The 23,878-nt window shown below is 44.1% G+C and overlaps 2 protein-coding genes across 2 annotated transcripts; one reads left to right on the top strand and one right to left on the bottom strand.

Moving 5' to 3' along the window:
• Window positions 1-6,412: 6,412 nt before the first annotated feature.
• Window positions 6,413-12,395, top strand: ZP2 (zona pellucida glycoprotein 2). The gene is made up of 18 exons (XM_049791172.1): window positions 6,413-6,459; window positions 6,533-6,606; window positions 6,789-6,872; window positions 6,960-7,054; window positions 7,831-7,989; window positions 8,347-8,391; window positions 8,658-8,822; window positions 9,290-9,386; window positions 9,465-9,646; window positions 10,072-10,201; window positions 10,384-10,565; window positions 10,643-10,734; window positions 10,822-10,946; window positions 11,206-11,395; window positions 11,678-11,813; window positions 11,894-11,990; window positions 12,077-12,163; window positions 12,250-12,395. Exons 1-18 carry the CDS (start codon window positions 6,413-6,415, stop codon window positions 12,393-12,395), a joined length of 2,133 nt encoding a protein of 710 aa, XP_049647129.1.
• Window positions 12,396-20,644: 8,249 nt separating this feature from the next.
• On the bottom strand, window positions 20,645-21,590 carry LOC126034227 (melanin-concentrating hormone receptor 1-like). Its single transcript, XM_049791678.1, is given in 3 exon segments — window positions 20,645-21,264; window positions 21,267-21,503; window positions 21,506-21,590. Coding segments are annotated over 3 exon segments (942 nt in total).
• Between the last annotated feature and the right edge of the window lie 2,288 nt (window positions 21,591-23,878).

Here is a 23,878-nt window from a genome sequence, read left to right as displayed (position 1 = left end):
TGGAATTTTATTTCCTTTACTGGGTAGTGTAAGCTTTTTTAGTCTCAAGAGTGTAAAATGATCACCAAGGCACGTACTGCATATACCACCAGTGCCTGGTAGAAGAGAGGAGACAGCATTTTTCTTGTATGTCAGTATTTCACATTGTTAGCTACACCCATGAAAGTGAGTTGGTGACAAAAGAGACCTTTTCATTTTCAACATTATTGATTCCTCTACAGAAGTACATTCATTTCCTTTTCTGTTAAGTAATTCAGCGTTACTTTTATCATCTAACATCTCAAAATATTGATTTTAAAACAAAGTTACTCTGTACGATACTAAGTGGAAAACTATTGTTCGAGGTATTAAGTAGAGGTAAAGCAAAACCTACGTCAATTGGAGAGAAGCTCTGGGACTTTGCAAGCTTTGTTATTATTTATGTCACAAAAGTGGGCATCACAAAAAAGAAGGAAAAAAGAAAAGAGCAAACAAAATCTCCATCTGTTTCTAAACTTCTGGTATTTCGTCATCTTTGTCCCATCCCAAAACCTCAACTTAAAATGCAATAAATGATTCAACATCAAATGAGCTAAATTTCTCAGGCTGAATGGAGATTTTTCTTTTGAGACTAAAGCTCAAAATTGTGAACTTTGTAAACTCCCTGAGTAGTTAGAATGAAGCTTTTGTTTTGGGATTTGAAAAGAACTTCAGAACCATTCCACTTCCAATTGAAATGTTTTACCAGGCTCAGGAGAAACTCTGTTGTGATGGTACGTGTTGTTGTAAGCTAATGAATTATTTAACTAGCTGCTTTGATTTGTTATTGGATTTGCTATATCTATAATTATTGCTGTATTTCTTTGAGAGCTATCTTAAATAAAATATTACCAGTTAAACAAACTATTTAGATTGAAAGACTACAGCATCATTAGTTACATTGTTCTAGATAACTCGGAGCCCGGTCTGAACAGCGATGTTGTTGTGCCATCTGTTTTGCATGAGGTGTTATCCAGCACAACATTTCCTCATTGCAACTTTTATAAGCACCAAACGTGGTATGGTAAAGGCCATACGAGGGGAGGCAAGTAAGTGTCTGCTTGCCTAATGAGATCCTTGGAACTAATGGGCTTCGAGAAGAATGAAATTAGTCACACAGGGTAATTGTGGCTACACAATTCAGAGATGACGACAATATTTAAGCAACAATAAAGTCTTATTTCCTCACTCCTCAGAGAGGCAAAACTGCTGTGCCCGAGGACACTGTTGATGGATGTCGTCTTGAGCAGCCCCGTTCCCACAGCGGGGTTGAGCGTGACCCGTGCCGGCGCTGCCCGAGACCCGTCCGGACGTGGTCATTGCTCAGGTGTATCCATGCCCGAGTCGGGGGGCCGAGGGCAGCCCTCGCGGTCTGCCTGCACACGTCATTGCAGGAGCAAGGCCCTAATCGATAGGGAAAGATAAAATTGAAAGGCAATAAAGCCAACTCTGCCAAAGCCCTGTCTCTCCTCACCCACACACCTCGGTGCCCGTCCGTACTGGGCGCATAAAAGTAGACTGGGGGGCTTCTATAGGACTAGAAGCAGTGACATTGTCTGTTGTCTCATAGTGACACTTGCAGTAAGTGTTTTTGCTGGGAGTGCTCAAAAGTAGAAGTCCTGACCCGGCATTCACGCTCTTTGCATTGCTAAAGCCTTTTTCTTGGTTTGGGGGTTTTTTTCCCATGATATCATCAGCAGTGCTACAAACAGTCCAAAGTAAAGCCATGTTGAGCTCACTGGTGTCTCAAATGCTGTCCTGCTGCCAGTGTGTAAGGGACAGGGACAGCCAAAGCCCGTAGGAAAGTGCATCTCTGCTGAGGGGATCTGTGCTCTCCAGAGATGGTATGCAACAGCCCGATGCTCGAGGGTGTTCAGCACTGCTCTAGGCAATGCCTTTTTAAAAAAAGTTAGAAAATCAAACAAGTATAAAAGAAAAGCAGAGAATTGGAAGAGAAGAAAAAAATGTAGGTTTTGCAGCAGAAAAACAAAAAAAGCAAGCCATGGAGATAGTTTTGTGTTTCAGGGCATGAATTAGCTGTTTACTTGTGACTCAGGCCATCGTTATTACTACAGGTTCAACAGCTCGGACAGGGGAATGGCCACACTTTCTCTGTAGCTTAAGTTGCAAATTCAGGTGCATTAAGTGAAGCAACAACTAATTATTTTAGCACATCCTGATGAATTACATCCTACAAACCCACCTACCTACTTAAAGATCGGTATTAGGAGCTGCTAACACACACCGCAGGGCAAACCGGCTTGTGGTGACTGTGGCAATAGTGTGGCTCTAACTGTTAAATGTTGTCTGGCCCAAAATTACTGTTCAGATATACAACCCGTTATGAGGCATTCGGGAGTTGGCAAAACCCTGAGTTAAGTCCAGCAGGCAAGGACAGGCTGTCCTTCTGCAGCAGGACCGTGCACTGCCGCTGCTCAGGTCTCTGCAGATGTCCCCCGCAGTAGCAGGATGACTCTGGTGTGATGCAAGATCAAGCTTTTACCAGCCCAGAGTCAGCCAAACTCCGGGAACGTGATCCAAAGCTCCCTGGGACTCACAGCTTTTCGACCAACTTAATGAATCTGGGAATCAGGGGCAGGGAAATGACGAGTAAGTTTAACTTTACATTGGATTCGATTGCCTGAAAGTACCTCATTTGTGTAATTCTTTAAAGGATGTATACTGGAAACATTTTTTTTCCCCCTAATGTGTTAGTTAAACCCAAGCTAAATAATAATAGATACATAATACAATAAACTTGTGTATGGCTTCAGAGTTCGTTTCATTAGTTTTCTGTATAATCACTGCTTTTGAAAACAATGAATCTCATTATAAAAGAAGGGAGAGGGGAAAAAAAGGTACATGATGTATGTTTGTGAATTCAGGAGTCTCTGGGAAGTTAATTTCTTGCTAAAGGTTAGTGACATGCTAATGCTATTGATGGCAGAAGCAGAAGTGCAATTTCTTTTTGTGCTACTAACATCAGGTGCTATTTACTCTGGTGTGGTTACGGATCCGAGCTAATGCCTGCTTATTGCTATGAGTGGCGTTGTGCACACTTGGTATCCCCACTTGCATAATAGCTTTAACTCTGCATTTGCCATGTTCTCACAAGGATGAGAGTTAGTTATGCTTCTGAAGAATGTAAATTTTTAAATTACTTACACTACTCATCTGCTCTGCCTGTATGGATCATATTGCTTTGCTACACAGTGCACCGATGGCAATCACACACTTTGCAGCTAGCTGCCTCCACTCATGCTGTTGTCCCATCCAAGTTTCCAGCACTTTGGTACCTACCAGCAGTTGACAGACAAGCTCTTTCTCACAACTTTAAGAGAATTGAAGCTACTGTCACTTGGGCTGGGAAACTCTAAAATCTGCTCTAGGCACAGGTCTCTAACTGTAAAAAGAAATATAAATGAATATATATTACATGAATACATGGTACATTAATACAAAATTTGTTACTCCCTGAAGCCCAGTTTAACGTCCCATTCCTTATATTACCATCCATACTATTAATTTTCCTCTCTTGCTATGATCTATCTTTTTTTCTTTCTCACATCTCAAGAATTCAATTACTACTAAAAATATGAGTCTTTGGGTTTTTTTACAAGTCTGTTGTGGTGGGTTGACCCTGGCTGAATGCCAGGTGCCCACCAAAGCTGTTCTATCAGTCCCCCCTCCTCAGCTGGACAGGGGAGAGAAAAATGTAACAAAGGGCTTGTGGGTCGAGATAAGGACAGGAGAGAGATCACTCACCAATTACCATCACGGGCAAAACAGTCTCAACTTGGGGAAAATTAACTCTATTTATTACCAATCAAGCAGAATAGGGTAATGAGAAATAAACCCAAATCTCAGAACACCTTCCCTCCACCCCTCCCTTCTTCCCAGGCACAACTTCACTCCTGGATTCTCTACCAACCCCGCCCCCAGCGGCGCAGGGGTATGGGGAATGGGGTTTACGGTCAGTTCATCAAATATTATTTTTGCCCCTTCATCCTCCTCAGGGGCAGGACTCATCACACTCTTCCCCTGCTCCAGCGTGGGGTCCCTCCCATGGGAGACAGTCCTCCACGAACTTCTCCAACGTGTGTCCTTCCCACAGGCTGCAGTCCTTCAGGCACAGACTGCTCCAGCGTGGGCTCCTCTCTCCACAGATCCGCAGGTCCTGCCAGGAGCCTGCTCCAGCGCAGGGTTCCCACGGGGTCACAGCCTCCTTCGGGAACCCACCTGCTCCGGCGTGGGGTCCTCCCTGGGCTGCAGGTGGAGATCTGCTCCACCGTGGACCTCCCTGGACTGCAGGGGGACAGCCTGCCTCACCATGGTCTTCCCCACGGGCTGCAGGGGAATCTCTGCTCCGGCGCCTGGAGCATCTCCTCCCCTCCTTCTGCACTGACCTGGGGGTCTGCAGGGCAGGTTCTCTCACATGTTCTCACTCGTCTCTCCAGCTGCCGTTTCTGTGTCTCCCACATTTTTTCCTTCCTAATATGTTATCCCAGAGGCTTTACCACTATCGCTGATGGGCTCGACCTTGGCCGGCAGCGGGTCCGTCTTAGAGCCGGCTGGTATGGGCTCGCTGTCTCTCAAACACAGGGGAAGCTTCCAGCAGCTTCTCTCAGAAGCCACCCCTGTAACCCCCTGTGGTGTGTTGACCCTGGCTGGGCACCAGGTGCCCACCAAAGCCGCTCCATCACTTCCCTTCCTCAGCTGGACAGGGGGGAGAAAATATAACAAAAGGCGTGTGGGTCAAGATAAGGACAGTTTAATAAAGTGAAAGCAAAGGTCACATGCAAAAGCAAAGAAAAACAAACAATGTTATTCTCTACTTCCCATCAGCAGGTGATGTCTAGCCGCTTCTCGGGAAGCAGGGCTTCGGTGTGCATAGTGGTTGCTCCGGAAGACAATATGCACCCCCCTTCCGTCTCCCTTCACTTAGCTTTTATATCTGAGCTGATGTCATATGGTATGGAATATCTGTTTGGTTAGTTTAGGTTAGGTCAGCTGTCCTGGTTATGTCCCCTCCTGTAGGGTTTAGGGATTAATCCGTGCGGGGCCCGGATGACGGAACACCAATGTGATGATTAAAGTCGCCAGTTTATTGAGCTTAGCTAATAATTTTTATACAGTTCTCTAAGTTGTTGAGAGACTTTGATTGGCTACTACATGCAAGCACTTGGTGTCCACACGCACAAGCATAAGCGGTGATTGGTGACATCGGTACTGTCCACGCGCACAAACACAAGACATAATTGGTTGTGTTAATTAAAGCATACAAGACTTGTCTTAGTCCAATTGGTCAAGATAAGCCCCTGAATTGAGGTTGTTTGTGCCAAGTTCCCTTTATCGTGGAATGTGCACCTGTGTTTTCCTAATTGGGATCTTTCTTCTTCTATCTTCTTATTTATTCTGTTCAAGGCCTTCTAAAGGTGCCTGGAACAATCTTGTGACCATGAGCTATTTTCAGGCCCAATAACTAAGTTCCATATAACTGAACCCTACACCCTCCCAAGATCTTGCCCTGCCCCAGCCTGCCATTGATGGGGGGGGGGGGGGAATGTTAGCGGTACAGCCTTGAAGCTGTGCCAGCGCTGCTCAGCAGTAGCCAAAACACTGGTGTATTATCAACACCTTTCTGGCTACCAATGCAGAGCACAGCACTACGAGGGCTGCCACGGGGAGAATTAACTCCATCTCAGCCAGACCCAGTACACCCCACCCCCCCACTACCAAAACCTTGCCATGCAAACCCAATATATCTGTCTGAAATCAGAAGCATTGGGGAAGCTGAAAGATAACACGAATCTGAGATTTTTTCTTTCCAGGCCTCTTCCCCACAGCTCTGAACAGTGACAGTCCAACCAAAGCCTCCAGAGATCTTCCAGTCTAAAGCTCTGATCTAGGACTTCTCTTCCTTAACCTGCCATTCATGTTTTCCTCCTAATTAGATCTATATCAGCATTGCAGATTTGCCCATACAGTGGAACAAAATATTCAGTCACATTCAAATCTACAGGTAGAATAATTTTAAATCATCAGAAAATCAAAGTGGCACAGAAGTCTCCTTCTAAAAAAATAACTGCCAAAAAGATGTGCATTTTTCTATGCAACATCTGGCAAGGCAATAAAGGGAGTACCTTATCAGAGCAAGAAATAAATGCCTTCACAACAGAAGGAAACAACAACCCGTGCCAAAGACTTACTATCACCTTAAGGTCTCCTGTGAGCCCTCCTCTTCCCGACAAGGAGACTGCATCTCAAGGAGGGGCAGGTGAAAGCTCTCTGTCCCCTGGGCAGCAGAGAGGCTGCACCTGTGTGGACCCTGAACCGGGTCCTATATAATCCTCCCTGGGCAGCCAAAGAGCAAGCTTGTGGTGGCAGTGAGGAGATGGGGCTCCTTGTGAAGCAGCAGTGCTTGAGCACCTCAAGGATGTGGTGAGTGGGGTTTGGGGTGGGGAGCTGGGTTCTTTCCTTGCTGGTCTCTCATTTGGTTCTCTCTTGCTTGCAGGTTGCTGCTCCTGTTTGGCTTTTTGCTGCCCTTAGTCCCCTGTGCTGATGGCCTGGGGGATCAGGATCTCTTGGGTAATGAGGCCTCCCTGGGCTGCTAGTGGTTTGGATGGGGGCTTTAGGTTTGTCCAGAGCTGTTTGCCCTCTGCCTTGGTGTGGAAGAAGGCTCTAAAGTGGGGCTGCTGAGCTGGAGGACTTGCAGGGTGTGTGCCTCTGGGAGGGTGATGCTGGAACTGATGGTGGTCTTCCCTCTGCAGAGAGTGTGACCTGTCATAGGAATGGGATGGAAGTTGAATTTTCAAGCGAGCTTGGCAACTACTCCTGGCATGTGTCTGTTGAGGGTATGTATTGCTACTGCCCTGGCCCTTTCTGCTGTAGCCTGAAAGCGGGTGCCTGCCTGCAGGGCTGATCTTCCACTTTCTCCCTAGATGTGAGTGGTGAGGAGATCGTGTCCTGTGACCCCACCGTAGATTATGAGAGGCTGTTGCTCAGTGTCCTGTTTGTCAACTGCACTAGCCTGGAGGTAAAGGGGTTGTCATTCTGGAAGCTGCTGTGATGGCGTGTGGGTTTTTTCCTGGTCAGGATTGGGTTTAATAGGGTTTCTAGCTCTAACTTTCTTCAGGAGTGGAAATACTTACACTTCTGATAATTTCAAACAGTTCTATAAGAGCAGTTCATGCCAGAAGTTGAAAAAAATTACCAGAATACTTGTTCTTTCAATTGTGGATTAAACCCCCTTAGACACTGCCATAAATGTGTTCTCCTGTAAAGGAATTGAGCTACTTTAAAGGATATCTTGTAGGGGGATGGACCAGGTTTAAGAGTTTCAAAGTTTCTCTATTTACACAATGTGTATTGGTAGAGAAATTAACAACACATGCCATTGATAGCTGTTGAGGTAGACTAATAAGTGGGAGGCCAACCCAAACTAGCCTCAGGTTTTACTGGTAACTGTTGCTTTTAGGTATTTGAAATACCACAAGACTCTTGGTTTTGGCATTTATTAACTTGTTTCTTGATCAGCTGACTTGCTGGCACTACAACCTGCTAGTCCTTGGTTTTTTTTCTTGACTCCCACAGTTCTCAGTATTTTCTGCTCTTCAACCTAACCTTGTGAGCCCATGCTTTCCTAGAGATCTCCTCTTCCATAGGGCTTTTAAACATTTTTTTCTTGTCCTTGCACTGGTACAAACACCTAAAATAATTCTGAAGCTAGAGTTTGGCCTCAATGGCTTTTAGTTGTCCTCCTGCTGTGGTAAGTACTGCTGCCTCTTTCTAATTAATGTCTCTTGTCTATAGGATGGTCAGCACCTGCTAAGATTGAGGCTGATGGTGAATGACACAATGGGAGAGGAGAAGAATGTAACTTACAGCACTCGCTGCCATAGTGTTCGTGCAGATGAAATCATTACTCCTTTCTTTGCTGGTGCAACAAACTGTACAAAAGACTTCATGGCAGTAAGTAGAGGAATGGGAGTGCTATAGGTCCCGCTTAGAGGCTTGCAAGGCCGGATGGCTGTCTCCTGGAACTGTGTGGCTGGGATCTGCAGAAAGCTGGGGAAAGCTCCAGCCAGCTTCAGGGAGGCCTGTTGGCTTCATGTTCATCTTAGTGTGACCACTAGCTCTTTGAAGAGTTGGTTTGCAAATGGTTATTAATGATGCACATGGTTTGGCTTCAGCCCTATTTGCAGGGAAAACCAGGATGCTGGTGCCAGCTGTCTGCTTTGGAAAACTATAGTAGATATTTTTATTAGGAAGTTGTAGGGTTCTGACCACTGTCTGTTCCTGTGGTCTAACCCTTGTGCTGTGTTTCAGGTTACTTTCCCAAGACTCATTCCAGGCTTCAGTGATGAGCATATGGTAAGTGCCTTCTGTCTTGCAAAGGGGGGAGTGGAGGAGTGCCTGGGGTTTGGACCTAAACTGAGCCTGATATCTCCAAGCTGGAGTAGTTTTCTTTGAAGTACTTGCATCTTGTTGGGAAGCTTGATTCTGTGCTATCAATATAGGGAACTTGAGTGTAAAGCCTGTGATGTGGCAGCTCTGCAGGCTGAAGAACTGTGTAATGCCTTGCTGCTTCTGTGTGGTTGGTCCTTCCCTTCCTAAGCAAGGATCTCCTGCTTTGCCAGGTTCCAGCAGCTCCAATGACCTGGGCTCTGTCAGTTGATGATGGAACCAGAATACACCAGCTAAGCCTTGGGCATGCCATGCAGCAAGGTTATAACTTTCTAGCTGATGGCCACAACCTGATCCTCCAGGTAGCCTTTACTGCCACTGGAGTTGTCTCCTACAAGGTAGGTGAACAAATTGTTGGCACTGAGGAGATGGTGCTGCTTTAACAGAGGCTAGGTATCTCCCTCCTGTAGACCTGCAGAAAGCACTTCCAGGTCATGGCCAGAGCTGATGTCAGGCTGATGCAGTGCTGTGCCTAGCTGGTGTGAGCAAAGCTGTTTGATCCTGTGTAGCTGTCATTGAACTACCCAGCCCTACAAAATGGGGGAAGTAAAGTGTGCACCTCAGCAGCACAGCTGATGGGTGTCTACATAAGCAGACTTCTAGCTATAGCCTAGCTTGTGAACATCTGACTGGCAGTCTCGTGAGCAGATCTCTTTCAAAAGGGTGTTGAGATGGGAAGAAACTGCTGTTGCAAACATGAATAGCAGCAGTCCTGAACCAGATGTAGTATATGGCCCTGCAGGGTTGGTCTTATGATGGATCATGAGCTGAGCACTCTCTAATAAAGCTCTATCTTCTTTGTCAGCACAATGATAAGGTGCTCTACACCGTGGCACTCAAGCTCATGTATGGCCCTCCTGAACGTAGACTGACTGTGCAGTCAAGAATGCTTTGTGCACCAGGTAATGCATGGAGCAAGAACCTGATCTGCTTCTGCCCTGAGGAAACTGGTGTTATATTTAACAAAGATGTTGTTGCAGGTCCAGCAATCTGTAATGCAACACACATGACTGTTGCCATCCCAGCCTTCCCAGGGACCCTTATGGCTGTGGGTGCAGAGGATAAGATCATCCCTATGGACCAGCTTCAGGAAAATGGGATTGCTCTGGACACAAAGACAGGGGTCAAGCTGCATATTAGCAGGGAAGTCCTGAAGTCCAGGGTGAGTTCTGATCTTCAAGTCACAGGAACAAGATCCTCAAGTCTGATTACAACTCCTTGGTGCTTAGTCAAGGTCAAAGCTACTGTGCTCTGATTCTCAGTAAGCACCTGTCAAGTCAGCCATGTGTCCTGTGGCTGGCTGAGGGCAGTTGCGATTATGAGGAATGTACAGTGACTTCATAATACATAGGCATCACTCAAAGGTAATCTAGGTTTTATGAAGTCTCTTGGCAAAAACAGCTGGAGGTGAAAATATTCCTCTTGGAGTAGGTTGGTACTTGGCATGCCTGGAGCAATGCAAATGAACAAACTAGCTGAGTGTGAAGAGCACCATGGCCTCAGGGCAAGGGAAACGGCTCTAACACATGCATGTGTTCAAATGAGCTCTTGTAGTTACACACCAGGAGAGCAACTCTTGTCTTTCAGCTACGTGGGGAGAGCTGCTCAGGACTTCAGTCCTACATGTCCTCTTTGGAACTGGCTTTTCACTTCCATGGGGAGACTGTGACAATGGTGATGCACCCAGAGTGCCCCTGTGACCAGCATGCACCAACAGGTAAGTGACCGCCTTCTGCAATGGATGTGGCTCGTGTGCTGGTCAGACGGTAATCCTTCAGCATGGCTTGTTCTTAAACCAGTCCTTCACAGGAAAGGGCATCTCTAGCTGGAACATGACAGCTTTTGGCAGACTGAGCTGTCAGTGACTGGCATGCCAATTTATGTGAACCTCTCTTACAGCTGCTGTATGCACCCAGGATGGGTACATGGATTTTGAAATCCTTGCTGACAGTACCACCCCGCTGCTAGACTTGGATACCCTTAGGCTCAGAGATCCTGCATGCCGGCCAGCCTTCAAGTCTTCTTTGAATGACAGAGTTTGGTTTCATGTCCCACTGAATGGATGTGGGACCAGGTATTGGGTAAGTGTGTAGCCAGGATTGATGAGGAGGGCTTTGTGCATTGGGAATGCCCCCCTAATGCTGTTATTTCTCTGCAGTTGGATGGGGAGAAGATTGTTTATGAGAATGAGGTGAGGGCCCTATGGGCAGACCTTCCACTGCGCAGGATCTCAAGGGACAGTGAACTCAGGTGTGTTTGGAAACTTCTTTGGGTAATACTTAGTCCTGGATATCCTATATATGAACATAAGGCTCAGCTGCTCCTTCCTTGTTACAGGCTAACAGTCCTGTGCTCCTTCAGTAATGGTGATGCATCCCTCACTATAAAGGTAGACAACCTTCCTCCTCCAGCTTCTTCAGTGAACCAAGGTCCCCTCTCCTTAGTTCTTCTAAGCTATCCAGGTAAAGCTGACTCTGGGCTCAGGTGGCTGGGAAGCAGCTGGAGCTTGTGGAGGGGAGGATGTATGAGTGAACTCTTGTGGTGCATGGGCTTCTAATGACCTGATATGCTTCCTCTCCTCACACCCATGCTACCTGAGGCAAATGCCTTAAATCTGTGACTCTAGGACAAACTACAGCTGGTAGACCAGGTGCTGTTGAAGAGCTCCAGACCAGAGTTTCTTCAGGACTCTCTCATCTAACAAGGTTTTTGTTCTTGCAGAGGACTCGTACAGGCAGCCATACCGTGATGATCAGTACCCAATAGTAAGGTACCTACGGCAGCCCATCTTCCTAGAAGTTCAGGTCCTGAACCGCAATGATCCCAACCTCCATCTGGTATTGGATGACTGTTGGGCAACAGCTTCACAAGATCCAAGCTCACTTCCCCAGTGGAATATTGTTGTTGATGGGTGAGTGCCCTGCTAGATAAATGGAAGCATTTTTGGCAGTGGGTGTGTGGATTCCATAATTCTCCCCTGCCTCCCCTTTAGGAACAGAGCCCCAGGTACAAGGGCTTCACTTGAGGTGGCCTTCCAGGTATACTGTACTGGTATGCTGGAATTTGTACAAAGATAGCAGCACCTCTACCCTGAACTTCAGCCTGCTTAAAAAAAAAAAAAAAAACAAAAACAAAAAAACCAACCAAACCTTCTCTACCCTGCTGTTCTAACTTGCTTCTTACCTACTGGCAGGTGTGAGTATGACCTGGACAGCTACAGGACTGTGTTTCATCCTGTGGGGCACAGTGTCAGCTATGCGAACTATCGCCAAAGGCTGGAAGTGAAGACTTTTGCCTTTGTGTCTGGTGACAAAGCCCTCCCTGGCCTAGTAGGTGACAGTCTCCTACTTAAAGCCGTCAGTAGAAGCAGTTATCCCAAAATGAATGGACCTCTCATTCTCTGTCCTAGGTATACTTCCACTGCAGTGTTCTGATCTGTGACCGTTTTCAACCAGACTCCCCTTTGTGTATGACAAGATGCCCAAGGCCATCTAGAAGCAAGCGAGGTAATGAGTAAGCAGATGTTAGGCTGTAGTGATCCAAGCTAATGCACTGTGCTATGGGGTTCACCTCTACTATGTTACTGTTGTAGAGAGTGGGATGCCAGGTGTGAACTCTGCGGTGGTGAGTTTACGGGGTCCTGTCCTCCTTGTGCCAGAAGGATGGTCTGCAACCCAAGGTACTAAGCCCATGTGGTACTAATGCATGTTACCTGGGTTTAGTGAAGAGCTGTCTCCACCAACTATCTTTCTGCTTGCTTTCTAGGGAGCACTCTCTTGAGCAAGGAGGCATGGGCTGGCATTACAATGACTGCTGCTGGTATTCTCTTTCTGGTGCCCACAATGCTACTATTTTTGGCTTTTCTTAAATGCCTAAAGAGGAGAGCATCCATGGTAAATGTGGCATGTTAATGTAGTTTTTACAAATAAAGTTGGAGTAGAAATGTGATGGCAAAGGACTTCTGGATGACTTGTGTAGCTGTGGAGTTGTTGCCATACAGCATTGAAGGAACTAGACTGGACAAGGATGAATGTCTTGCTGAGCAGTGGCACTGCTCTCAATGGCTTTGGTCAGAGTGCTCTAACAAACTAGAACTGAAGCTTTTAAAAGGTCAAGCTTTTTGGGTGAGACTCAAGTGACAATGGCAGCTTCCCTTATGCTGGATGGTTTTGTCACCTCCTTAGTTCATGTTACAGGGTACTAATTAATTTCTTCTAATACTGTGAGAACTGGCTCCTTAGTAAGATTCCATAGAGTTCTCCTGCCCTTTCTTAGGGTTGTAGGAGAGGACTTAACTGAAGAAAAACATTAGTTTAAGGTGAAGTAGTGCTCCTGAACTGTGCAGTGATATTTAGGTCTGATGTTGGTAACTCAGTATCACCTAGACCCTTTACAGCAGTAACCAAATACTCTGTATAAACTTACTACTAGTTTAGCTGGGGCTATATGAAAACAAGCAGTGTTTCATGACACCTGCTCTGCAGAATCAAAGCCCAGCTGTGAATTGTACTTCATGTTAGTCACCTAGACTACAAAAACTCTAGATTCAATCTTGGGTGAACATAAGGCTTTAACAGGGGCAAATGATAGCTGCTCACTGAATGTTTTTTGGCCCTTAAGTAAAAGTACATGTTCCAGGTAGTAACTTCACTCTAATTGCTAAAGATCAGTCTGTGCAGCAGTACTCAATGCCACATTGCTCTTCAAGGTGAAGTCAGTCATAATTTCACTTAGTTCTGGCTTGTCATAATCAAGTGCCTGGATTGCAGGGGTGAGGAGGGCCATGTGTAGGCTATAGCCTGTAATTAGCCTTAAGATTACTGTTAGTGAATGTGGAAATGAATCAACTGGCTAGAAAAGACAAGTTTCCTGCTGAAACTTTTGAAGGCCAAGACAGCTGCTGCATTAATGAGTGATATCAGTTTGTCAAAGTTTCTGGACTTAAGTCCAGTTTTTTGGACTTCTGTTGCTTTTCAGTTTAAAATGTGTTCAGGCAGTGCCCTCTGGCACAGACTGATGTGCTCTAGCAGTAGGGGCTTGGAGACCTTTAGTTGCCTGAAACTCAAGCTCAGTTTCAATGTATAAAATGAACTTCCACATAAGGGAAACTTGAGGGCAACATAGAGATGGCTAAAGAGGACTTGGCTGATAGAGATAGGGAATATGTTGTTATCTGTATAGCTTCAGGAATGCTGTTTCTAATGATAGCAAACCCCTTTGAAGCAGTGATTATTTTTTTATTTCATGCCTCACTGCTACAGACAGGGAGGACTAAATGTGATGGATAAGCTGTCCTAGAACAATTTAAGTTTAGGTACTTGTAGATCTAGGACTAGAAAGTGACCATGTAAAAAGTCATCCCTTAATCTGCTTGGTTTGTGCCTTCAAATTGGTTTTGGTGCTCTAGCTCTGCACCTGAGGAGCTGAAGACTCTGTAATATAGCTTCTAAAGTAAGTGGCTGATTTTTAACTACACTTGGTTCAAAGATCACAAGCTTCTTGAGGCTGAATGAAGCTCAGCAGTTGTATGTTAAACCCCTGGCTGTTCAGCTGTGGTCTGGGGCTGCCCTTCTGTACCTCTGGATTAAAAGCCCTGTTTCCCTTTGCTCTGGCATCAGTGTGCTGCTGTTGGGTACAGCTGCCCTTCTACTGGCTGTGTTTCCCTTGCATTAGACTGCTGTGGCTACTCAGTTATGCTTTTGGCAGCCAACAGCCCACCTGTGGCATGGGCACCTGAAGGAGATGGACCTGCAACTAGTGATAACCTGGTCCAGTCCTTTCATACTGAACATCAGCTTCAGGATTTCTGGTTGTTTCACTCAGCAGCAGGTGCTTGGCATCTGCCTCTAATTTGGTACTAAGCTCTTGAAAGAAACTATTGCATGCTGCAAATGTGCCAGCTGATTGCTACCTTCTCTTCTGTTGTAGCTACTGGTTTCTGTCATTTGGCTGCTTCTACCTTTGTAGGTCTGGTCCTCATTTTCAGATACACCGCTGTTAGTAATGTATCTTAGAAGGTTTCTTTAATGCCTTATCTGCTTGTTCTATTCTCTGTAGACCAGTTAGTGGCTTATTTTGGAGCTTCCAGCAGCTGATAACAAAACAAACTTATCTCTGATGTAGAAAAATCTCACCCTCTCTGGAACAGATTGTATGTTCTGTCACTTAAACAGCTTATAAATGAGGTATCTATATTGTAACTAGGTAACAGTTAATTTTCCGAAGTGGCCCATTTAAAGAGAGCAAGAACAGTCCCCAGTATCACCTTGCTCTCTATCTGTAAGCCTCAAAGCTTCCCTACAGAGAAAGGCAATACAATTACTAGTGTTTTTAGGGAAATAGGGACACAGAGGGAGCCTGTTCATGATTATCAATAGGCAAATAAATGGATTTTAGGCTAAGAGTTTGGAAGTTAACTCAGGCTTCTTGAGTCTTGATCTAATACTTTTTCTGCTAGATTATACTGTGTTGCAGTAGTGGTCAGCCAGGGATAACGGTGTGCTTTGAAAATAGTTTAAAACCAAGGGCCTAAAAGGCTTATGAGTAGGTTTGTTGCTCATTACTAACAAATTATTTCTGGTTCTACTACTCTTAGCCTCCCTGTCATCTTGCGTAATAAATATTTTGGGCCAGTTACGGCTTGTAGAAAAATGTTTTCTTGTTTATTGGATCCATTTCAGGTTTGCTGCTTCTACTTTTCTTGAGGCTTTCTACTACCTGTTAGTGGAGAGCATTCAGTGCAGCACTCTTACACTAGTAATTATTTGTCTATTGTGTATTCCCTCTTGCATCTACTTATGAAACTGAATACTGCTAGTCCTCTTAAATCCCCTCACTGAAGATTTGGCTCTAACAATGACTAAATACTGAATTTCCTGATTGTCTTTGTTCTGAAATCTCCTATTGCTGTTACATTCCTGTTGAACTTTGCAGCCAATTTCCTTTTTGAAATGCTTATCAAATGCTTTTGTTCACAATTGTAATTCCATTCAGTCGTGTTTTTTTAAAATCCTTGTTGTGCCAACATCTGCAGTATGTGCAGCTCTTCTAGCTGTCCTTGTAAATGTGAGCTCTGTGCTGCAGCTGGGGATTAAAACCTGGGCTTTATTTAAATCGGTTGGCAACACTCAGCATTTGTTTTAAAACATTACTGTAAAAAAGCTTTCTCTTTACTATATGATTCAGATAATTAGAAGAGGTCTTTGGAGGAATACTTACAGTAAAGCTGGAGCCTGCCTTTTCTGAACACAGCAGGCTAGAAGGATATTAGGAAAACCACAAAGTGGAATGGACTCTTCCTCCTGCCAGAGCTGATGTTCTGTGGCCAGAAGTTCCATGACTGCTTAATAGAAGCACTAGGGAGTATGTAATTTGGGGGTCTTTGAAAATGGAGTGAGGAAAAAGAGGTGGTTTTTGAAAGGAAAAAAGGGTTGTGAGTAACAGATAAAGCTGTTTTGTCTGTAATAATTACTAAAGCAAAATAGTTGTGTTGGTGCTTGGAAGAGAAGCTACTTATACCTGTCATTTCCCCTGTCCCCCTGCTTAAGAGGCACTTCTTAACTTAAAGACAAAGGAACTATGTAGCAATAAGTTTCAGTTAGCTTTCTAATAGGTTTTCTTTACATGCAAGTCTTCCTAATCTGTACAAAAATTGGAAAACTTTCCAATTTCTTAGTGTGCCAGAAGATGCTATAAAAAATTTCCCATGTCACCTTCTGGTGTTTTTTGCACTATTAGTCTTTCTTATCAAAAAGTTAAACTTTAGGTTTGATATGTTGCCCTTCTCTCAAAGGAATATTTTCCAAATTCAAAGGGATTTACCATGTAACCATGTAAACTAAATACTGTTAGGTTGCAGGCAGCCAAACAGCAGGGTTTAACAAGTATGTTTAGCCTACAGGCAAAGAGAATGGAGAGTTCTAATGCTGCCTTTGTATTAATGCCATCTCATTTGAAGACTGGTTGTGCAACACCACTTAATTAGATTCCATTTGACCTGTGGTTTCCTTATGTTCTGTGAGGTTACAATAACCGATCTCTACTCCTCTAGGACTTGATAACTGACACAGCTCTGTTAAACTGAATGTTAACTTGTTATACCACTTTCTACTCCTGCTGTCATCACCAGTATCCGAGCTTCTGTGCTTAGTGCCTTCACTTGTACAATTTCCTTTGCTTTTGTTTTATACCAAACCACTAATTTTCAGGGGAAACTCTACTTCTGTAGCCATGTGAAGAATGTGACTTGTATTAGCAGTTACTCTTCTGCACTAAACCAAATAGTGACAGTTCTAAAGTGCTGGGATTAGTGAGGTTCAGCTGTACTTCTCTTAAAAAATCAACGTTTGGAATTGCATCCAAAGCAAATATATTGGAAACCCTCAATCCTAGAGCTGGTAGCAGAGCAAAAGCACTGAGTCACTAAATATTTGCTGCACACTTGAGGCACACAAAGATCTTAGCTCTTCAGTTTTACCATCACCTAAATGAAGCCTAAGGCTTTTCTTCATGAAAGGTGGTTGCACTCAGAACTTCAGTAGGGCAAGAAATACAGTAAGAGTGTTTTGTTAAAAGGTCAGTCTATGTTTTAGAAATGTCATGGTAGTTGTTCATTGCAGCTGTCAGTATAGACAAAGACAGTGACATCTGTAGATGTGCAAGTTCATTTCAAGCAAGGCAGTTTGTTATGCAATTATGCTCTTAATCTTGTATCCTGTACACATTGCCTTACACAGTCAAGGAAATGAAGCATAAAAATCCAATTGCATGTGATAATGAAATGGGATGAAAATGCTCTGCTGCACTATGAGTGTAACAGCCTTAGGTTAAACATTGTCTGGCAACTTTGTGTAAACGGGGAGAGTGACCATCACGTGTCTAGCTCTGTTCTTTGGGCATGCAGGGCTTCAGATGAAGTCAGTGGGCAGACTTTGCTAATGCTAATTGTCAAGCATGCTGTGTGTAAATAGCACAGGGCTGGGGACTCATCTGCTACTTCACTTAAGACTTATTAATGAGCTACTTCTAATATAACAGATTTCAGGGTACATTTTCTAAATATTAATGTAAATTCCATGCAAGGAGAGCATGGAGTACTGATAACATGATCATAAGGAAAGACTTATGCTGTTAGTCACAGTTACAGTGTCAACAGAAGTGCCATGAAATTATGAATTTCACACTGGAGCCATTTATTTGCAACTCACTTTTACTATTTATCAACCTGATAGGGGTTAGGTTTGAAATGATTACTTAAGCTATTGTCCAGCGAACCACCTACTATACTTAAGTCCAATTGACTTAGCACTTGGAATATGAAGTATTTCTGCAAAAGCTAGACAAGTGGTACTTGACAAAGAGGGCTTGTGTACTTGACAGCATGTTGTACTTAACTGTGTGGGCTTTTAGCTCATCTGAGCTGAACAAGGCCGATGTTCTTAATATTTCCCCCCTCTCCATCTTTCTCCTTGTTCCTAAGTGTGGGAAAAGGCTGGTGCCTGTTCAGGCAGAGAAGCGTTTCCTTGTGTCTCATTGCTGGATGGAGTTTGAACCTTTGCTCCTAGATGGTTAGAATTTATGAAATAACATATTGGCTGATATGAATGTGCTGTGAAAGATAAATGTTAGTCAACATCCCCATAAATTAAAATATTTCTCCTATAGCTTGCATATATGAATTTAGAGATCTGCATTAGTGAGGGTGTTTAAAATACCTTTGCCCTAACTCTCCTTAGAAAGACTTAGGATGTTCTGGGTCCCCCAGGGAGTAGGGCTGCAGGAGTGGCTGCCCGTTGAGGCATGTCTGTGTCTGAAGTAAGGGCTGGTGAACTGGATCCTTGGGGCTGGGTAGGCTGAGTACCTAGTTGGGAATGGTCCCACTGGGATGGGAAAGGGTCCTGCTGTTTCCCTGCTAGGCTGGTGCTGTTCTGCAGGAAAACAAGAGAACAGCTGAGGAAATGGGGCCTCTGCACTATCTCCCCAGCCTCCCTTGCTAAGGACTTCTTAGCTCTACCATAGTGTTTAATAATTAAAAAACCCAAACAAACTACAAAAAAACCCCAACAAAACCTACACCCTCAGTTGAGGGGTGGCCTTACTGTCTCCAGTAAAAACACGTGGTCTATGCTGCCCTAGTTTTATTTCTTCAGCATATCTTTATCAAAAACCATGCTAATGTGGTGATGGCACAGGACCGAAAGCAGATCATGTTAAAAGGACGTGGTGAGAAGCTTTGAAATGACAGTGACTGATAAACACACAAAGGTCGGCAGCAGGAGTGAAACTGTGCCATGGTAACCTGCTGGTAACTGAGCATTCACAGCTTTAGCTCCAGATAAGTGCTGATGACAGAATGAATTACATAATGAGAAAGCAATTTAAAATGCAGAAGGAAATGGTTCATGTGGAGCCAGACTCTGAGCTGGAATAAGTTCACTTGCTTCAGTGTCTGAGTTTATTAAGCCTGCTCCCTTCAACAAAAGATGAGAGTATAATGGAAATCCAGGGGAAAGGATTAAATCCCTTCAGCTGAGTATCCACATATGAGCTGGGGTCTAAAGCTTTTGAGTGTTGTCACTTGAGATGGGTGTAATGGTTCTATTGCTCTGTCTATGGAAATGCCTCCTGAAAAGCTATTGGAGGCAGCCTTGCCTCAGGGATTGCTGGCTATGTGGTGTTGTAATAGTTGTTTGCTGAACTAACATGCTATTAAAATAAAATAAACGGCTCCTGGAAATCAAGAGGTAAAGATCTCCCATGTTATGGAGGACATAAATAATCATAGGTATGTTTCTTCATTTGCAGTGCTGATGTTTAGTTACTTTTAGGAGTAGGAATAAATCAAGCTAGTTATGAAGGTTGTAACTTTTAATTTATTAAAATTAAAGTAGGTTGTATGTTCTAGCAACTGAGTATTCTTGATAAAGAATTTGGTCTGGCCTTTATGTTCTCTTGAAATATAAAAGCACTTTTTAAGCAGCTTTAATTTGATAAAGAGGCAAATGTTCCTTTAAAACAAAAGTGTGTACAACCTCTGCTTTTGCCTGTTTTTCTGGATGCCTGCTATTAGTAGAATAATAGTGTCTCAAAACTAAACCCCAGTAATTTTTGGTTGCCATGTGCAGCAGAGATGTTTGATTGTCAGAGAATGGGTGCTCAGTGGTTGCTACTGTCAAGTCCTTTCAAAATTGCTCAAGATGGGCACGTGAAAACTGAGACACCTACAATCAGGTTGAAAACCTGAGCAATATGCTTCAATATATGTATTTACTAAAGGCTTGCTGCTAGCTGAGGAAATACCACAGTGATATGCATGTGCACGTGATATGCTGCCAAGGACAAGAAACTATTCTGTTTTCTTCTTTTATGTAGATAGGATCTAATCATTACTTTCTACTGCAAAGCAACTTGGTAACTTAATGATAGCTCCTGTTTAACTCAGGTTTCTGTTGTCCCCAAACAAGATGGTACAGAACTGTGTCTTGGAGTGATTGGGAATAAATCAATAGGGTTAGTTTTAATTTAAAAATATTTAGGAATATTCACGGGACTTCTTGACAATTGCTGATTCTGGAAAATGGGTGGTTTTGTTGGCTTTAAAACGACAGAAAAATGACTGTCTCATCTACTGTTAAACATGTCATGGAGCTTGTACATTAGAAAGGAGATGAGAACTTGCTTGTTGTATTTAAAATTTTTGTGAAATGTGTTTATGCTCCTGAACCATGTTTCAGGAGAAAAATTATCCAGAACAGTGTCAATACCTTTCTTTCTCTTTACTGAGCTTAAAGCAAGAAATAAACTTGAACATTCCCAAGTTTCAAATCGTGGCAGTGTCTCAGCCCTGGGCTGAGGGTCACTGCTTGTCTGGGGGTTTGCACCAAACTCTTTTTAGTATGTGGGGTAATCTAACAAAGGGCTTGAGAGCTTTTAATCGCCTGGAGAGCATATAATTCATAACTGTTGGGGAAGATGTAAATAGGAATATGATGTCAAATAGAGCTTCTGCCCAAATGCTACCCTGACTGTCTTCAGGCCAAGTAATGATCCATCCCATAGGACATGTGGTGCATGGTGCTCACCTGCCTGCCCCTGCCTGTGTCTCTTTGGAAGAGAAGAGGGGCTGGCTTGTGGGGGCATACCTGAATTATTGTGGGTCTTGCTACCTGCCAGAGCTGGACCCCAAATGCAGCTGTGGCTGCCCTGACTTGAGTGCATCCTCCCGAATGCTTTTGCTCCCATTTGGGGAAGTCTGCCCTGCAGCTGCTGGCCTTACAGGGACCCCAAGTTTCCTCTGGAAATTTTGGCCCAGCAAGATGTAGATGAAGGGGTTCAGACAACTATTGGCATAACCCAGGCTGATAGCTGTGTTGTAGGTGTAGTAGAAAGGCAGGGTGGAGTAAGACATGGTGAGCTGGGCAAGTTGCAGGCTGTGGAAAGGTGCCCAGAAAATGGAGAAGGCCGTACAAATAGCAATCGCTGCATGGGTCAGTCTCTTGGTTTGAGCCCTGGTGCAGCTTTGGCTCCCCAGCGCTTCTGAGTACCTGGCCGTCTTGAGCAGGATCCTCCTGTAAGCCACTGTGATGAGGGCAAAAGGGATGGGAAAACCCAGGAAGAATTGGTAGAGAGTGTACCAATAAATGCCCCTCTGGGGGTCTGGCAAACGAATCCCACAGCCTAGTAGACCTCCAGGTAAAGGGATGAGCTGAGCATACAGCCACAGGGGTATAATGCTGAGGAAGGGAAGGTCCCAGAGCATGCAGAGGACAAGGATTGTCACGGGGGCTTCTGGAGGGGAGGGGAGGTGAAGGGGCGGATGGTGGCCAGGTAGCAGTCGATAGACATAGCAGTGAGGACATAGATGCTAGTGAACTGGCTGTTGGCACCTAGGGCAGTGATGATGGTGCACATTGTCTCTCCAAAGTGCCAAGCTCTGTTCCCCAGCAGCTGGTGGATGAGGAAGGGCATGCCCAGGAGGAAAAGCAGGTCCACCATGGAAAGACTGAGGATGATGTCTGGCTAGGGCCAGATTTTTGTAGAACTGTCCAGATAACCAAGCTGTTACCAATAACAGCCAACAGGCAGGTAATGCCAAACTGGGTGGGCATGATGAAGCTGCCCTAGCTCATCCTGCGGGGGTCACCCGCAGAGACAAGTGTAGGCAGGAAAAAGCCAGCTGTGCCAGGACCGCTGGTGAGAACATGCCTTATGGATGTTCTGGCTTCTAACAGCCGGCGAGCGCTCTGAATGCAAACAGTAACGGATTTCTTAGGCGCGTGTAAGATGACGAAGTGTTTTGTGTGTGTGTGGTTGTGTCTAACAACACACAGGCGCTTTTTCAGTAGCTTTCACAAATGAATGCATTAAGACATGTGTCTCTAATCAAATGTGCATACACCTGCTCTTCCCTTCATACGTATGCACATATTAACAATAGAATGGAAGAGCACCAGTGTGTATATCATTCCATGTATGTGCATTTAGACCCTTTCAAATGCATACATATATAATAAATGTTTCAATACATATATTCATATTTCTGACACGCATATTGCTCAACTGTTTGGATAACAATATCCACATACAGGCTTTCTTCAAAACCATTTCACATAAGTGATTTTTTAATTCCCCCCCTACACCTATTATAGTTTATACACACTAATGTATATTTTCACTTAGCTGTTTATTGCACTTATGAGACAGAGAAAAGTTTTGAACAGCCTTGGAGCTGTTGGGGATGCAGCTGTTCAAGCTCTTAGTGTGATTCGTTTTAAAATCCATCCTTCAGGAAAAATTGGTCCCTATCAGCAGCTTGAAGATGTTAGCGTTTCATGTTGAAAGAATAAAGGTTGCACATTCCTTGGAGATCTGTGGGGCTGCTCAGAAAGCCATTGCTCTAAGCATCAGCAGAGGCTGTTAATGCAAATTAAAAAGCAGCTCCTCTGCTCCCTGCACCACCACCACCACCAGGCAAAAGTGATGCCAGGATGTAATGAGGCAGCTCCTGTCACCAAACTGGCAGCAGAGTGCTGGAAATACGCTTTCAGGGAGAGCAGAATTTCATTTTAGTGCTGAAGGCAGTGATTGGGATCCACTGATAGACTAAGTAATGAACTTGAGCTCTGGAGAGGCAAATGGGGCCTGAAGTAAATAAAATCCTCTAAATAAAATGATGGGCAGCCAGCACTGAGAGGACAGTGCTTTCAGGGTCTATCTGAGTATAAATATCTCCGTATAATTCTGCAAAGAACCATGTTAATCTAAAGTCAAGTTTGCAGCAGGATTTGCAAATATAGATTGGGGATAGTCTCTTTAGATTCTGAAGCAAGATCATCCTAGAAGTGAAAAGGTACAAGCTGTGTAAGTACACAGAAAGCTAGTGTTTTCTGGCTGTTCCTGGTAAGTTGCAGCACAGATGATAAACAGCATCATTATTTCCTTCCTGTGAAGTGCTTTCTCCATTTCAATTTGTTTTGAGCTCTTGAGCACAGTAACAGCTACGTACGTGTCATTGTAGGCAGACTGATAGAAGAGAATAGGAGATAAACAAGGGATTTATTTTCTAGGTGTATTTGAAATTACAGCAGTTCAGCATGTAAAAAAGGCAAAACACTGGAAACAAATGAGGTGGTGACTTGCGTTATCATCAGTCACATTAATCATTGCCTTATTTCCCTCAACCATTAGTCTGCTCTTAGTAGCCAGTAAACTCCTAGATTGAAGGCATTACTGCCTAGAAAAAGTAAGATTTGGAAAGTAAGATTAGACTCAAACTGTATCCTGATGATGGGGGCCAGTAGTCTGGTGAAAGGCAGGATCCTGTAATGACTAGAATGCTATTTCAAGGCTCACCTTTTGCTAGTTTTAAGGACTTCTAGCACTTAGAAATAGTTATTTCAGTGCTCTTAAAAGCAGGTACCAGTCCATTTGCAAAAGGGATAATGTATTCCACTTACCAGCCAGTGCAAAATGCCTCCTTCATCTCAATGCCCCCACCATACTACCTAGCTGGAGTCTCCTCATTTGCAAACACTAGTATATTTCAGTTTTTTGCAGTCCAGTGTATGCACTAGGCAATTTGCTTTTAGGTTGCGTTACCTACAGCTGTGATGTGCATCACTGTGCAGCACCACACAGTTCTTAAGAACAGCATTCTACTTTTTTCCCCCACTGATCCTCACCTGCTGTGAACTGGCAGAGCTCTATTGTAATTAACAGCAGCTGCAGATTTGATCCTAAAGCGATGATACCAGCTATGTAAAAAACTATGTACATATATTCATGTTAAATCTTTTTCCACATTTTGGATGGATTTCTCCAGGCTGTATGTCATGTAAACAGTATCACAGCACTAGCTTTTCTTACAAGGAAAGTAGAGAAAGTACTTTTCCTGTTT

Source organism: Accipiter gentilis, chromosome 33 (genome assembly GCF_929443795.1).
Source record: "Accipiter gentilis chromosome 33, bAccGen1.1, whole genome shotgun sequence".
NCBI classification, from domain to species: Eukaryota; Metazoa; Chordata; class Aves; order Accipitriformes; family Accipitridae; genus Astur; species Astur gentilis.
Note: the sequence above shows the minus strand (reverse complement) of the source record. Positions and strands in the feature narration are given on the sequence as shown.